This window comes from Manacus vitellinus, unplaced genomic scaffold, assembly GCF_001715985.3.
Source record: "Manacus vitellinus isolate BGI_N305 unplaced genomic scaffold, ASM171598v3 scaffold_124_pilon, whole genome shotgun sequence".
NCBI lineage: Eukaryota > Metazoa > Chordata > Aves > Passeriformes > Pipridae > Manacus > Manacus vitellinus.
In genome coordinates this window covers 357,822-370,271 of record NW_021938921.1, presented here as the reverse complement: position 1 = coordinate 370,271, position 12,450 = coordinate 357,822, and the positions used below count along the sequence as shown (strand labels likewise).

Here is a 12,450-nt window from a genome sequence, read left to right as displayed (position 1 = left end):
CCTGCGCTGTGGGGGCCGGGGAGCAGCGGGTGCTCTCCCTTCCCAGGCTGGGAACGGCAGAAGTGAATATCCCCATCGCACGGCCCCGCTCCAGCTCGGGGCTGATGCCTGGGGACTGAAGTCAGGGCTGGGAGACTCCGGTCCAAGTGCTGCAGCGAGGGCAGAGCCCGGCTCTGCTTTCAGCCACCCTGCACCTGTCCCGGCTCAAAATCACGGCTCCGGTGGTTAAAACCCTCCAAAGCAAACACAGGGAGGAGGGGAAAGGGCAGCTTGCTGGACCGCTCACCACAGCCCTCAGACTGTGAGGGTTGGGTTCTCCTGACACAGGGAAACAGCCTGTGCTCAGCAGCCCCCGAGCAGGGACCCGACGGGCTGTGCAGCAGAGCGGGGACGCCACAGCGGGACGGGGACAGCGGCTGCAGCCCAGCTGCCAGCCCTCTGCAGGACACGGACAAGCACCAAAACCCCCAGACAGCGGGGCAGGAGCTTCAGCTGCTCCACAGGGCACTGGCACCAGGAGAGGGAAGAGGAAGAAGGGGCACGCTGTGCTCCCCACTGCACCCCCTTGGGCCTGAGACAGCTCATCTCACCTGTGCGAGAGCTGATAGAGATGCCAGAGCCCTTACAGAGCACAGATGCGGGCCAGAAAAAAAACAATCAAACAACCGTGAGCTGAGCAGAATTTGGAGAGCATTTCTTTCTCCTGAGGTTCTGGTTCTCTCTCAGCAGCCAGCAGCAAACACCTGCACGCACACACACTGTACAGGGTGCCTTGCAGCAGGCCAGGGTGGCTCATCCAGCTCCACAAACACAAAGGAGTGAATCATAGCTGTTCAATGCCAGCTGCTTCAAAGCAAGCCCTGCGGATATTCCCTTTATTCCCTTCTTGCACAAGCACTTCCTGGAGCACCTGGGAAGTGGTGCTGGAGGCAGTGGAAGCACACCAGCGTGCCAGAGTGGAAGGATGCAGCTTCACAGCATAGCAGGCTGGCAGCACTCAGCACCACTTCCGTGAACCCAAACAAGCAAGCCCATCAGTTTAGGGCAGCACAGAAAGCTCAGTGCACTGACCCCACATCCAGTCATGGCTGGAGGGGGCCAAGAAGTGCAATTTAGGTAGTTTAGTGAGACATCCAGACCACCGAAGTATGCTGCTACTTGCTCAAAGCTGATCAAAAGACAGAATCTCCCAGTGGAGTTTGTGTGACTTCCTCAAATACCTGGAGCAATCCCATTGCCTTTTTTTAGCAAAACAGTCCAGGGGAACCAAATGTTTTAGACCCCAGGGAAGGCCATTAGCCCAACCAGTTATCTGGGCAAAGAAGGGGGATGGAGCATCATCTCCTACAGAGGAGGGAGCTGTCAGGTAGTGTGGCATAATCTGGCATGACATGTCACCAATATTTATTGCCAGATGTCCAGGAAGAAAGAGGAACTCTCCCCAGTGAGCTCCTGCAACAGCTTTTGATTTATACACAGCCCTGAGGCTGAAATACCTTTAGGGATCACAAGTCCAAGGGTGTTTGTTCAATCTTGGTCAGGGTAAAGAGACTTCTGGGGTGTTCCCCATGCTCACTACAGAGATAAACAAAGACAGTGACTGGCAGGGACAGAGCCTGTGCCGGCACTGAGCGAGAACACGTGGGTAACCTGAGCTCCAACCTGACCTCTCCTCTAACTCCAAAAACAGCCATGCCATCAGTCTGCATTCCAGCTACACCCAGGGCAGCACGTGGCAGGAGACAGACTTGCCAGCCTTCCAAAGTGCTGCACTTCCTCTAAAGCCTGGTGTCCTGAGGAGAGTCAAGAATGAGAGAAAACTGACAAAACTCTGCCATGCCAGGTCAGCAGCTTCCAAGCTTGACCCTCCCAAGGCTTTTCACCTGGGCCCACACCCATCAGCTCTTGTTCTCAAGTGACAACTGCAGGATTTGTGTCCCTTTTCCTGCTCACATTTCAGCCATTTATTTGTGAATAAAGAGCGTCTCCTCCAAATTCTGTTTTGCTCCCACAGGGAGAAGTAGTTCCTCAGACCTACCTCTGCCACATCTTGGCCAATTCCTCCCCAGAACAGGAAAGGTCTCTCCTACCACCAAAGAGTCCAACACCTGGAAACCCCTCAGCTAGCTGCAGACCAGTGACTCTACTCCTCAGAGTGCAGAGACATGGAGGATTCACTCTCTTCCTTTGAGTGGGAGCTGGCAGAGGTTTAAAAAGGAGAGGTAAAATGGATTTCAAAATATACACACACAAAAAAAATAGCCTTAGGTTTCTTGTAGGCATCACACAGGGAAGGAGAGCTCTGTCTACAGGCTGCAAGCGCCTGAAAACATGAGTAAAGGATGTTCTCCATCACACTGCAGTTTCTCAGAGAAGACTTGGCAGTTTTCCTCTCTTCCACACTTGTAACACATTTCAGTTTAAACAGCCACTCAAGAAGAGAGGTTGCTTGGTTTCTTCAAGACTCTAAGTCTTGAAGTGCAAGACTTAGAATGCAAGAAGTGCAAGAAAATGTGGTGCAGCATGGTAGGTGAGAGGAAACAGTCCAGCTTTCTCTAGAGGAAGCTGGCTGCTGCCTGTGTAACCTGGGAGAACATATCACGGTCAGAAATAGGTTTGAATAACAAATTAGCACAGATTCATCTTGGCTCAGCAGTGGTCCTGGCCCCACAGCCCTTCAAGCACAAGCCATGTAGTGGTATTTTGGTGGCAGAGTCCATCCAGAATGACTAGCCTAGTTTAGGGTGAGACTTCAGCCTTAGGTTCTGCCTTCACACAGGTTTGTAACTTAACCAGTTTCAGGGCCTGGATCACCAGTGCAGTGTGCCAACGTATTCTCACCATTTCAGGGTTCATCTGGTAGAACAGAGAAGTTCTTTCATAATTTCACAATAAAGACACAGCTCATCTTGCTGCAGGATTCAGCAGTCAGTGATTAACAGGGAACAAAATTAACAATGATGGACAACTGGCTCTACTTTTTTTGGATCACACTCAACCTAGGCTCACTCAGATGCTGAAACACCACCAGCCACATTGCTGGAAAGCAAAAAGAGAAGTCCAGGAAGGAAATAAGAGTCCAGACATGTTATGTAAGTCAAAGCAGATTATTGATTTATGTAACTGGAAGTGATGACCACTTGTAGTGCAATGACAAGCCCAGGTTTCTTTATCTCTATTTTGAAATGAACCATCAATTCCCATCCCTCAAAGCAATTGTGCTTTGCTGTCATGTGCCTGTTCTCCAGTCCCCAGACCATGCAATGCACACTTCACACTCCTGAGGACAAGGAAGCACCTCTCTGGAGTTCCACAGATAGTTACTTCTTCATTTTGTAACTTGTGTGACAAAAAGAAATGACTCAAAACATCTTCATTTTAGTGTTTCCAGTTGCTGAATTTTTAAAGTCACACTAATGTGACTCATTAATCCCACCCCACCCCATTAATTAACGATTAATCCTCACTGATCCCCCACAAATAAGCAAAGTGCAATGTTCTTAAGATGTAACAATGGCTCTAAGCAGGAGCTCATCACAGAAGCAAATTTTGCTAATAGAAAAATGTGATTAAAAAAAGATAGCAAAACATGGTCACTGAAATTTAAAAATAAACCTCTACATATAAAAAATACTGGCACTTTAGGAAGGCACAAAAGGAACTACCTCAGGCATCCAACCAACAGTCTTTGGTCACATCCAGGACAGAAGGGTCCCCATTTCCAAGGTAGCTTGACAGAAGAAAAACACCTATCAAGGAGCACATGGTAAGTGTTGTTGCAGCGAACACGGGTGTAACACTTCTCCCCTCCAGCTCAGCACCGCAGCAGTGCTGTGTGAGCAGCTCAGGGCACAGCCCCCTCCGAGAGCCAGCAGCAGAGCAAGGACAGGTGGTGTGATGTGTCACAACGTGACACTGTTGCAAGGTGGAAAACCAACAAGGTCCATTTTTCTGTGGGGGTTTCCCCATATTTGCAGTTCTTCCGTCTAGGAACAGGAAAGATCAGACTCAGAGCACAAGCAGGTGAAAGAAGTGCTGTGAGCAGTGCAACCTCAAGGCCCCAGGCACCCACGGTGTGCCAGGGAGAGCGTGGGTGCAGGCAGCTCTTCACCCAGGGGGACAGGCCAGCCCGAATTACACGGCCTTGATTTCCGGGGGCTTCAGGGGGGGCCACCCCTTCCATTTATAGTAGGAGACCAACTGCTTGGGCACTTCAGCCAGAACCACCTGGGAGAGCGCTTCCCGGGGAGCCTGGAGGGAGAACAGGGAGAATAAATCAGCAACATGGCAGAGAACAGATTTGTTGATTTGTCAGCCCAGTGGAAAACTCCCTAATGGAATTCCGAGCGCAGTCCCCACCTGCCACACTCACTCCCTGTTTTAAGAGTTGCTTGCTACAGCTTTAGGGGCACTTCCAGTCAGTCTCAGTGAGCACTGCTGATGAAAACCACTCGCTCCCACCTGAACCCCAGACTCACACAGCCTTTATATGGCCCCGACCTGAGTGCCCAACTGCCCCAGTGACAGCAATGTCTGCTATGTGGGTGTTCACCGGACTCGCCCTCCAACCCAGTTCACTGTGCAAACGGCAGTGCCGGCCCTGCAAGTTGGGAGGAGCTGAGGAATGACAGGACTGCTTTCAACAGCAGGGAGGACTGATTCCAACTTCAGTCACGCGTGGGACTCAACATCAGAGACTGACAACATGATCTCAGTTCCTTGCCTAAACGTTTGCATCCCTTTAACCCTGCCAAGAGACAACCCACGTTATCAATGATACCAGCAGGGCTCTTTGAGAAAACGCTGCAAGACCAAGAGGCACTGAGCTGTGAACACAGGGGCAAACCCCTCAGCCCGCACTGGGAACGAGCAGCCTGCTGCCTTGCCAACACTGTGGTCACTTCTAGGATGTATGAATACTGGCTCCAGGGCTCTTCTGCCTTCAAAAACAACTTACATTTCTGAACTGCCGGAAGGGCACAAACTGCACGATGTCCCGTGCAGCTGGCTCTCCTGTCACAGACTTCAGGACACCGTTGTCTCCATCAAGGAACTCCATCGCTTTGAAATCGGCTTCGCCAACGCCCACAATAATGATGGACATGGGCAGCTTGGAGGCCTCGACAATCGCCTGCCTGGTTTGGTCCAGGTCAGTGATCTCTCCATCTGTGATGATCAGCAAGATATAATAGTGCTGAAAAACATAAGAAAGCCCCCAGTTAGGTATTTCAACACCAAAACTCACGTAACTGAAGGCAAATATAGCAATCTCTTTGCTAAGAAAGAAATCAGATGTTGCTGTGGATAAGACAAAAGAAACTTATGTTTATCCCCATTTTTTCCTATGCCTAACTATTTTCTGTGTGCACTTCAGATTTCCTCTGTACTAGAAAAAAGATAAAGGATTAAGTTCAATTTATAAAGAACAGTTACATCAATTGGCAAAAAGTATTAGAGATGAAAAGTACGACTAATCCACACATTCAAAATTCACCGATGGGTGCTGTTTTACTGACTGACATCTCAGAAAGGCTAAAGGTATTTAATATCCCTGCAGTGTAACTCAAAAAGCCTTCTTTTTTTTTGTTACTAATAATTTAAATTATAAGTATTCTAAGTATCAGAAATCTCAAAACACAGCAATGACAACATGAGACAAAGACACTCTAGAGATAACTGAGGGGAAGAATACAGCAGCTTTTCTAGAAAGAAAGAAGTACCTCACACTCATTAGCATGGCAAAGTGTTTAAAATTTCCATCCTTCCCCAGAAACTAAGGTTTAGTATCTGGTTCTGAAATGAGCAACTGGTGTTTTATAGCAGCCATCTACAGGCTTAAAATGAGGGGAACGCAATGAAAATAAGAGAAAACTAATTTCCAATTCCAAAACACAGGTAACACGAGGGTTACTATTTTTGTACCCCACTGCTGACAGATTCTTTATTTAAATAGTTAGCTTTCAATCTGAAAGAAAAAGAAGAGATATTTAACACCTAAGGAAAATTGAGAAGATCCCCTCAAAGTGTTGTGAAGGCTAAAAAATACTCTCAGAAATGTAAGAAATGGATCTCCCTAGCCCAAGTGCCTCACAGTGTGGGAAATGTATTCAATACACACACAAACATAAGTAGCACCAAAAATACTGACACGGCCATACAATAAAACAAGTAGCAGAGTGTATGTCAAAATTCCTTCTCATTGGTCTATCAAAACTGGAATCAGTTAAAATGCATCAGGAAATCCAACTCCTTCACCCTTAAAAAAAGGAACAAAGTTTAAAGAGACAAAGTTGAATTTTAAGAGTGGCCATGGAAGCCCACGAGTGAGCCCTGCCACACAACCAGAGGGCAGGGCAGGCACTCTGCAGTCGGCACACCGGTGGAACAGTTCTCAGGGTCCTTGCACCGCTGTGGGACAGTCAAGCTCTCTGATAGTTTCTTGGAGGAGGTCTTTGTGGACATTCTTGAGAGCAAAATTGTTTGGCACAAAACATCTAGAGCCCCTCTATATGATGTGCATTCCCCTACAGAGAATGCACATAGAGAGATTAGAGCGAGACAACTGCTGCCAGAGTCCAGCTGCTGTAAGAGCCAACACAGCCCTGTACTGTGAGTACACTGCCAGCACACTGGGACAGAGCAAAAGAAATGCGACCTGAGCAATGACACTAATGTCCAAGTCTATCCAGTTTAGGTTCCTATCAGTATGGACCAAGAGAGCACCAATAGCCTCTCTGTGGGCTGGTAACAGAGGACCAAACTTGGGATTCTAAGGAAGGAAGATAACATCGCTTTACTGTTCCATTCTATCCCATCATAAACATGGAAAACAGAAACATCAACCCAAAGCAGATCCATAGTAAAGGTCTTGCACTCACTGCAGCAGTTCCTTGTTGCATGGAGTGTGCTGCAAACCTTGCCACGTGGTTTATGATGGGAGAGAAGTTGGTTGGCCCGTAGAGTCGGATCTGAGGCAGGATCTGGCGGTAGGCATCCACTACTCCTTGGATCCCTGCAACACAAGGAAGTAAGAGCCACGAGAGCACCACAATTTTCCAGCCATTATTTTACAAGCATTACTAAATAAAGGATAACTCACACAGCTGTGAACTCCTGAAGGGCAAATAAGCAGCAAGATAACAGGAAATACAAGAAGCACAGAGATGAAACCAGTGGACAGCTGCAGAGATCAGATTTGCACATTTCTGCCCCATTCTACATTCTTCACATGTCACTCTTTGTGCCTCTAACATCACAAAGGCTCAGGATTCTGGCCTGTGAGTTGGCAGGGCTGACTGAGAGGGCTTTAAATTAGGTTTGAAGGAGGGAGGGGATAAGAGCAGGCTTGGCAGAGATGAGCCTAGGGGTGGCATGTCAGTGTTGGGCGTGAAATCCATAGCCCAGCTGAAGTGCATCTATACCCCGCTGACTCTGAACTGTGCAACACACTCCTACTCTTATAGAGATGAGCCAGGAACTCCTAAAGTAATAAAACCAACAGGGAAACACCAGAAAATGATTTCAAAGGAATTAAGGGCTGTTCCTCTAGGAAGGTGACACAGCCATCAGCCCAGCTGAGGTGCCTTCACACCAGTGCACTCAGCACAGGCAACAAGCAGGAGGAGTTGGAAGCCACCATGCTGCTGGAAACTACAACCTTGTTGCCATTACTGAAACTTGGTAACACTGGACAAATCTTATGACTGGACTGCAGCAAGGGATGGCTACAGGCTGTTCAGAAGGGACAGGGGAGGAAGGAGAGGTGGAAGAGTTGCTCTCTACATCAAGAGGTGGATTGAGTGTGAAAAGCTGCCTCTGAAGAACAACCATGAGCAGCTCAAAAGCCTGTGAGTAAAAATCAGAGACTGAGACAACAAAGGGAACCTTGTGGTTAGGGTCTACTACAGGCCACCTGATAAAGGGCAGCCTATTGATGAAGCCCTCCTGCTCCAGCTACGGCATCATACTCGCCAGCCCTCGTCCTCCTGGGGGACTTGGACCATCCTGACATCTGCTGGGAAAGCAGCACAGTGAGCTGTAGGCAATGCAGGAGACTTCTGGAATGCATGGAGGACAACCTCTTGACCCAGGTAATCAAGAGCCCTACCAGAGGGACTGCCTTACTGGATCTGTTGGTCACCAACACAAGTGAGATAACTGGGAACATGAAGATCAGAGGCAGGACTATGTTTACCTTGTCCTTTCTACCTTGTCAACCAATTTGCCTTGTTTAATTGCTTATGGTCTAATTAGACAACAAGGTCAGAAGCTCTCTGGAACAGTAACTTCTCCTATTCCTTGTGTGGAGGTTAGACAACAATCTCTGATTCAGGATTCAAACATTTCTGTAATGGAAATAGCAATCCCTAAGGTTCTTCTACATGAGAAGCTTTTCTCAGGTTAACTAAACAAATTTTTTTTTTAAGTCTGATTTTAAATGGTACGTATTCTTCTCTGGATCCATCTAAATTGGCCTTTTCCTGGCTTGTATCAATGTAGCTTTATTTGCCACTGCTGCTTGCAGTGCTGGAACAGACTGCTCCAGGTGGGGCCTCCATGGGCTGCAGGGGCACAGGTGCCCTGTGTCTGCCCCACAGGCTGCAGGGGAATCTCTGCTCGAGCGCCTGGAGCACCTCCTGCTTCTCTACCAACCTTGGAGTCTCCAGAGTTGTTCCTTTCACATACTCTCACTCCTTCCTTCCAATCACTGCTGCACTGGGGGTTTTTACCCCCTTCTTAAATCTGTTATCCAGAGGTGCTGCCACCATCACTGATGGGCTTGGACTTGGCCCATGGTGGGTCTGTCTTGGAGCCATCTGGCATCATCTCCATTGGACACAGGGGAAGCTTCCAGCAGCTTCTCACAGAAGCCACCCCTGCAGCCCCCACTACCAAAACCCTGCCATGCAAACCCAACATAAGCCCAAACAACCTCCACTGAAGAACATGGCTACAAAAAACCCCAAGCTTTTAAGACAAACTTTAAAAGAGAGCAGTCAAACATATGCCCATATCTCCACACTGCTGGTGAAGTAACCCTGGTTTCTAACAGCCTCAGCACATGGTGGCTCTGAAGTGTGACGAGCACAGACACACTGCTGAGCTCAATCCACTGCCACCTGGAACCTAGCAGAAGTAACCAAGTTGAAACAACAAAAACTTTAGTACAGACAAACAATCAAATTAAACCTAGACCCCTTCACTGAAGTCTGCAACAACACACATCTGCTCTTGTCAGCATCCAGGTGACAGTAAACCTAGTTTGCCCCAAGCCTCAGTGCAGCAGTGCTGCATCTGATTTTCACCAGTTATGAAACAAACACAGCACTTTGAACATCTGCCCCTCTCAGTGACATTATTAACAAAGAGTTGTCCTCACCTGGGCAATAAGGGTTGCTGGGGTTGAAGTTCAAAGCAAACTCATGAGACACCTGAGAAAGGGGACATGACAATCAGTTAGGGAATGCAAACATAGACAGAGCAAGTGCACAGTGTCGTGAAGGCCCTACCTGCCAGTTAGGAGGAACCTGAGCTCCAAACCCAAATGCAGGAAACAGCTTGTCCCTGGAAAGAAAGAACAACAAGAAATGAGAAAGAGCAATTCTTTAGTAACTCATTCTTCTGTTTTATTCTAAGAAAACAGCTGGAGACCAAGACTGAATTCCTGCTATAAGGAATTGGTACATCATCTAGCTGCCCACAGCCAGGCACCAGGTACCCAAGGGATTCAGGCTTGGGCTTGACAGTTACAGAACTTCCTTCAGCATAGCACCCCACAGGAGTCTCAGGAGATTTCAAAGTAGCAGGAGAAAAGCCCGACCCCACCCCAGCCTGGTCACAGGACAGAGCAGACAAACATATTGCCATTGAATCAAATAAGACATTCATGTTTGCAATGCACCATCAGCAACGAGGGAGCAGTGACCAGCTAAAGCAGCAGTACAGAGGGACCCAGGGCAGAGCAGGAGCCAAGCAAAGATGCCAAATTATGAAGGGCTGCCATTGCCCTCCCTGGCACTGACAAGCAAGAGGAAACAGGAGCAGCTCCTTAAGGGATCTCCCAGGGGAAGGCAGCCCCTCAGTCATTAAAATGTTACAGGTCTGGAACAAACTATGAGCACTGATCTGCTGTGACACAATTTTGGTGAGGTGACTAGATCACTCAGGATCATTACATACGTGTCATAATCCTGGACTACACTTCCCACACTCCAGATGGCAATCAGGTACTCATTTATCCCATCTGGGCTGATGTGGTGAAGAGAATCTGGTGACCTGGGATCTCCATTGGAGGCAGTGAAGTCTACACCCACCTAATCAGTCAAGATGATGGCAGCAAGTCACTGATATGTCACCACAAGCAAACAGAAGAACTAACCACATCCAGAAATCCAGCAGCTCTACATAGAACAGGCACACAAGCCTGCACCCCTTTTCTCACTGGGGTACAGGCATTTTTAAGCAGTAGCAATCCTTTCCACTGACAGACTGAACCAATTTCTCAAAAGAAGTTTAAGAAGTCTGAGCTCCATTAAAGTGCTACTTGATCACAAAAAGTAAAAATATAATATCATTTGGGTTTTGTAGACTTCATCACTGCAAACTCACACTGTATTTGCAGTCATTCACACTGCCAACAGAAGTACACAACCTCACTGCTCATCCTGTCATCCACCAAGACAAGCAGAGGGGAAACAACTCACTGTGAAGTTAATCTGGCAGCCTCCCATCACATAGTCCAGAAATGAATATTCTGTCTCAATCTAGAGGAACAGACAGACTGTGTTACACCTACTCATTTCATTATGATCAGGATATAAAAAAAGCAAAAAAAAACCCAACAAAAAGCTTCCTACCTTACAGGATTTTATCCTAATAATGCCAGAGTTTTTATAGCTCTTTTTCTTTTGTTTTTTCTCAGGATGAATGCATTCAAATTCCACCTACAGAAAGCAAGCATAGAAGAATCAAGTTCCAAAATATCTGCACTTACAGCAGAGCAAATTATGGAAACAGAACAGTGTCACACATCACACAATTTCAGAGTTACCCAAATACCCAGCAGAACTCAAAAATTTAATTTTAAAAAGGTCTGCAACTACTTTGGTTGCTATCTGATGAACTAGATGGGATACTTTTGCCACCAGCACTGGGCAGAGGAGGCAAAATCTTGGGGTTGGGAGGCCAAAAAAGCCAGGCCACAGGTTCCCAGTGGCAGCGTTTAACTGCTTGGTTTCTCTCACATTGGTTCTGAATTCACACAGGCCAGGGAAAAAGGCAAGAACCTTCCACCAGCTTTTGGATTATGGCCACAAAAATTAAGCTGGCTGGCACATGGAGTAGTCTTGGGCTATGTCCTGCGTGCAACACATCTGCCTGAACTTAGGTGAGACATACCCATGAGAATGAGATGTCAGGTTTCACTGCAGACAACAGACCAAAACCAGCAGCACCAGCATGTGACTCGGTCTATTCTGGACTGGATGACCAAGACAAGGTAAGAAGAGTGTCTCTTGGAAGGACTCCTGCTCCCTGTTAGCTGGCAAGGCCACCAGAGCACTTGTGAGGGTGACCAGTACAAACATTATCCAAGCCAAGCTGTGCCTCTGGACTCATCTGTTACAGCACCAACAAGCACTTTTATTTCCACTGGACTCAGAGGAGGCCAAAGCAGGATAAATAGCTGGGAAAAGTGGCTGGCAATCAGCAGACAACAGGCTCAAGGATGCCTTTAGAAATAGGAACTGTATCAGAACCCAAAGAAAATAAAGAAATGTAATTCCCACACCATTCTTCCCAGATGTTGGTTTAGTAATATAAGAATACAAACAGAAATATTCATGTTTGGAGGCCACAACTCACAGTGTATCCCTGAGGTCAATGTTAAAAAGGGCTTGTGAAAGCCTGAGGTGTGGACTAAGCCAGCAGGGGCTGGAGAAGCTCACCGGGGAGCTGGATCCGGCCCTTTGCAACTGCGCCAGCGTCGTCTGCGCCGCACCGATCAGGTCATGGGAGCCATCGCTGTCGTGGTCCAAACACTGCACCTGCAGGAGGGAGCAGGGCATGACACTGCTCCTGCAGGAGGGAGCAGGACAGGGACACTGCTCCTGCAGGAGGGAGCAGGGTATGGGTGTCCTGTGCTAGGGAGACCAGTTGCTGCTCCCCAGTCCATCTCCTCTGTTGCAGCAGTGCTGCTGAACTTCCCCATTCCAGCAGAACTGGAGGTGTTGGCCACACCACTAACTGAAACCCAGGAGTAAAGACACACACCCAGAGCAAATCTCAAAAATGTTCACTTCCTCATCCCTTTAAAAGCACGCACAGTGAAAATTTTAGATAAAATCTTTCCCTGGTTTAAATGGAAAAGGTTAAATTAATAAATAAATAAAAATTTAAAAGAAACCTTAAGAAAAACCCAACATTCCACAGTCCAGATGTATAAATGTGAGA

At 47.6% G+C, this 12,450-nt stretch overlaps 1 protein-coding gene across 3 annotated transcripts in view; it reads right to left on the bottom strand.

Annotated features, from left to right (window-relative positions):
- Nucleotides 1-2,027: 2,027 nt before the first annotated feature.
- The window catches only part of CPNE1 (copine 1), a 41,569-nt gene continuing 31,146 nt past the window's right edge, over nucleotides 2,028-12,450 (bottom strand). For 2 of the 3 annotated variants that reach the window (XM_029965921.1, XM_029965920.1), the window contains exons 8-16: nucleotides 11,946-12,044; nucleotides 10,857-10,943; nucleotides 10,704-10,763; nucleotides 10,180-10,313; nucleotides 9,510-9,564; nucleotides 9,380-9,431; nucleotides 6,879-7,012; nucleotides 4,958-5,194; nucleotides 3,092-4,251 (exon numbers count right to left, since the gene is read on the bottom strand). In XM_029965921.1, coding sequence (XP_029821781.1) covers nucleotides 4,135-4,251; nucleotides 4,958-5,194; nucleotides 6,879-7,012; nucleotides 9,380-9,431; nucleotides 9,510-9,564; nucleotides 10,180-10,313; nucleotides 10,704-10,763; nucleotides 10,857-10,943; nucleotides 11,946-12,044 — 975 coding nt within the window. In that variant the 3' untranslated portion in view covers nucleotides 3,092-4,134. Of the gene's footprint in view, nucleotides 2,199-3,091; nucleotides 4,252-4,957; nucleotides 5,195-6,878; nucleotides 7,013-9,379; nucleotides 9,432-9,509; nucleotides 9,565-10,179; nucleotides 10,314-10,703; nucleotides 10,764-10,856; nucleotides 10,944-11,945; nucleotides 12,045-12,450 lie in introns of those variants that run through there. The other variant, XR_003916458.1, reaches the window with a different exon arrangement.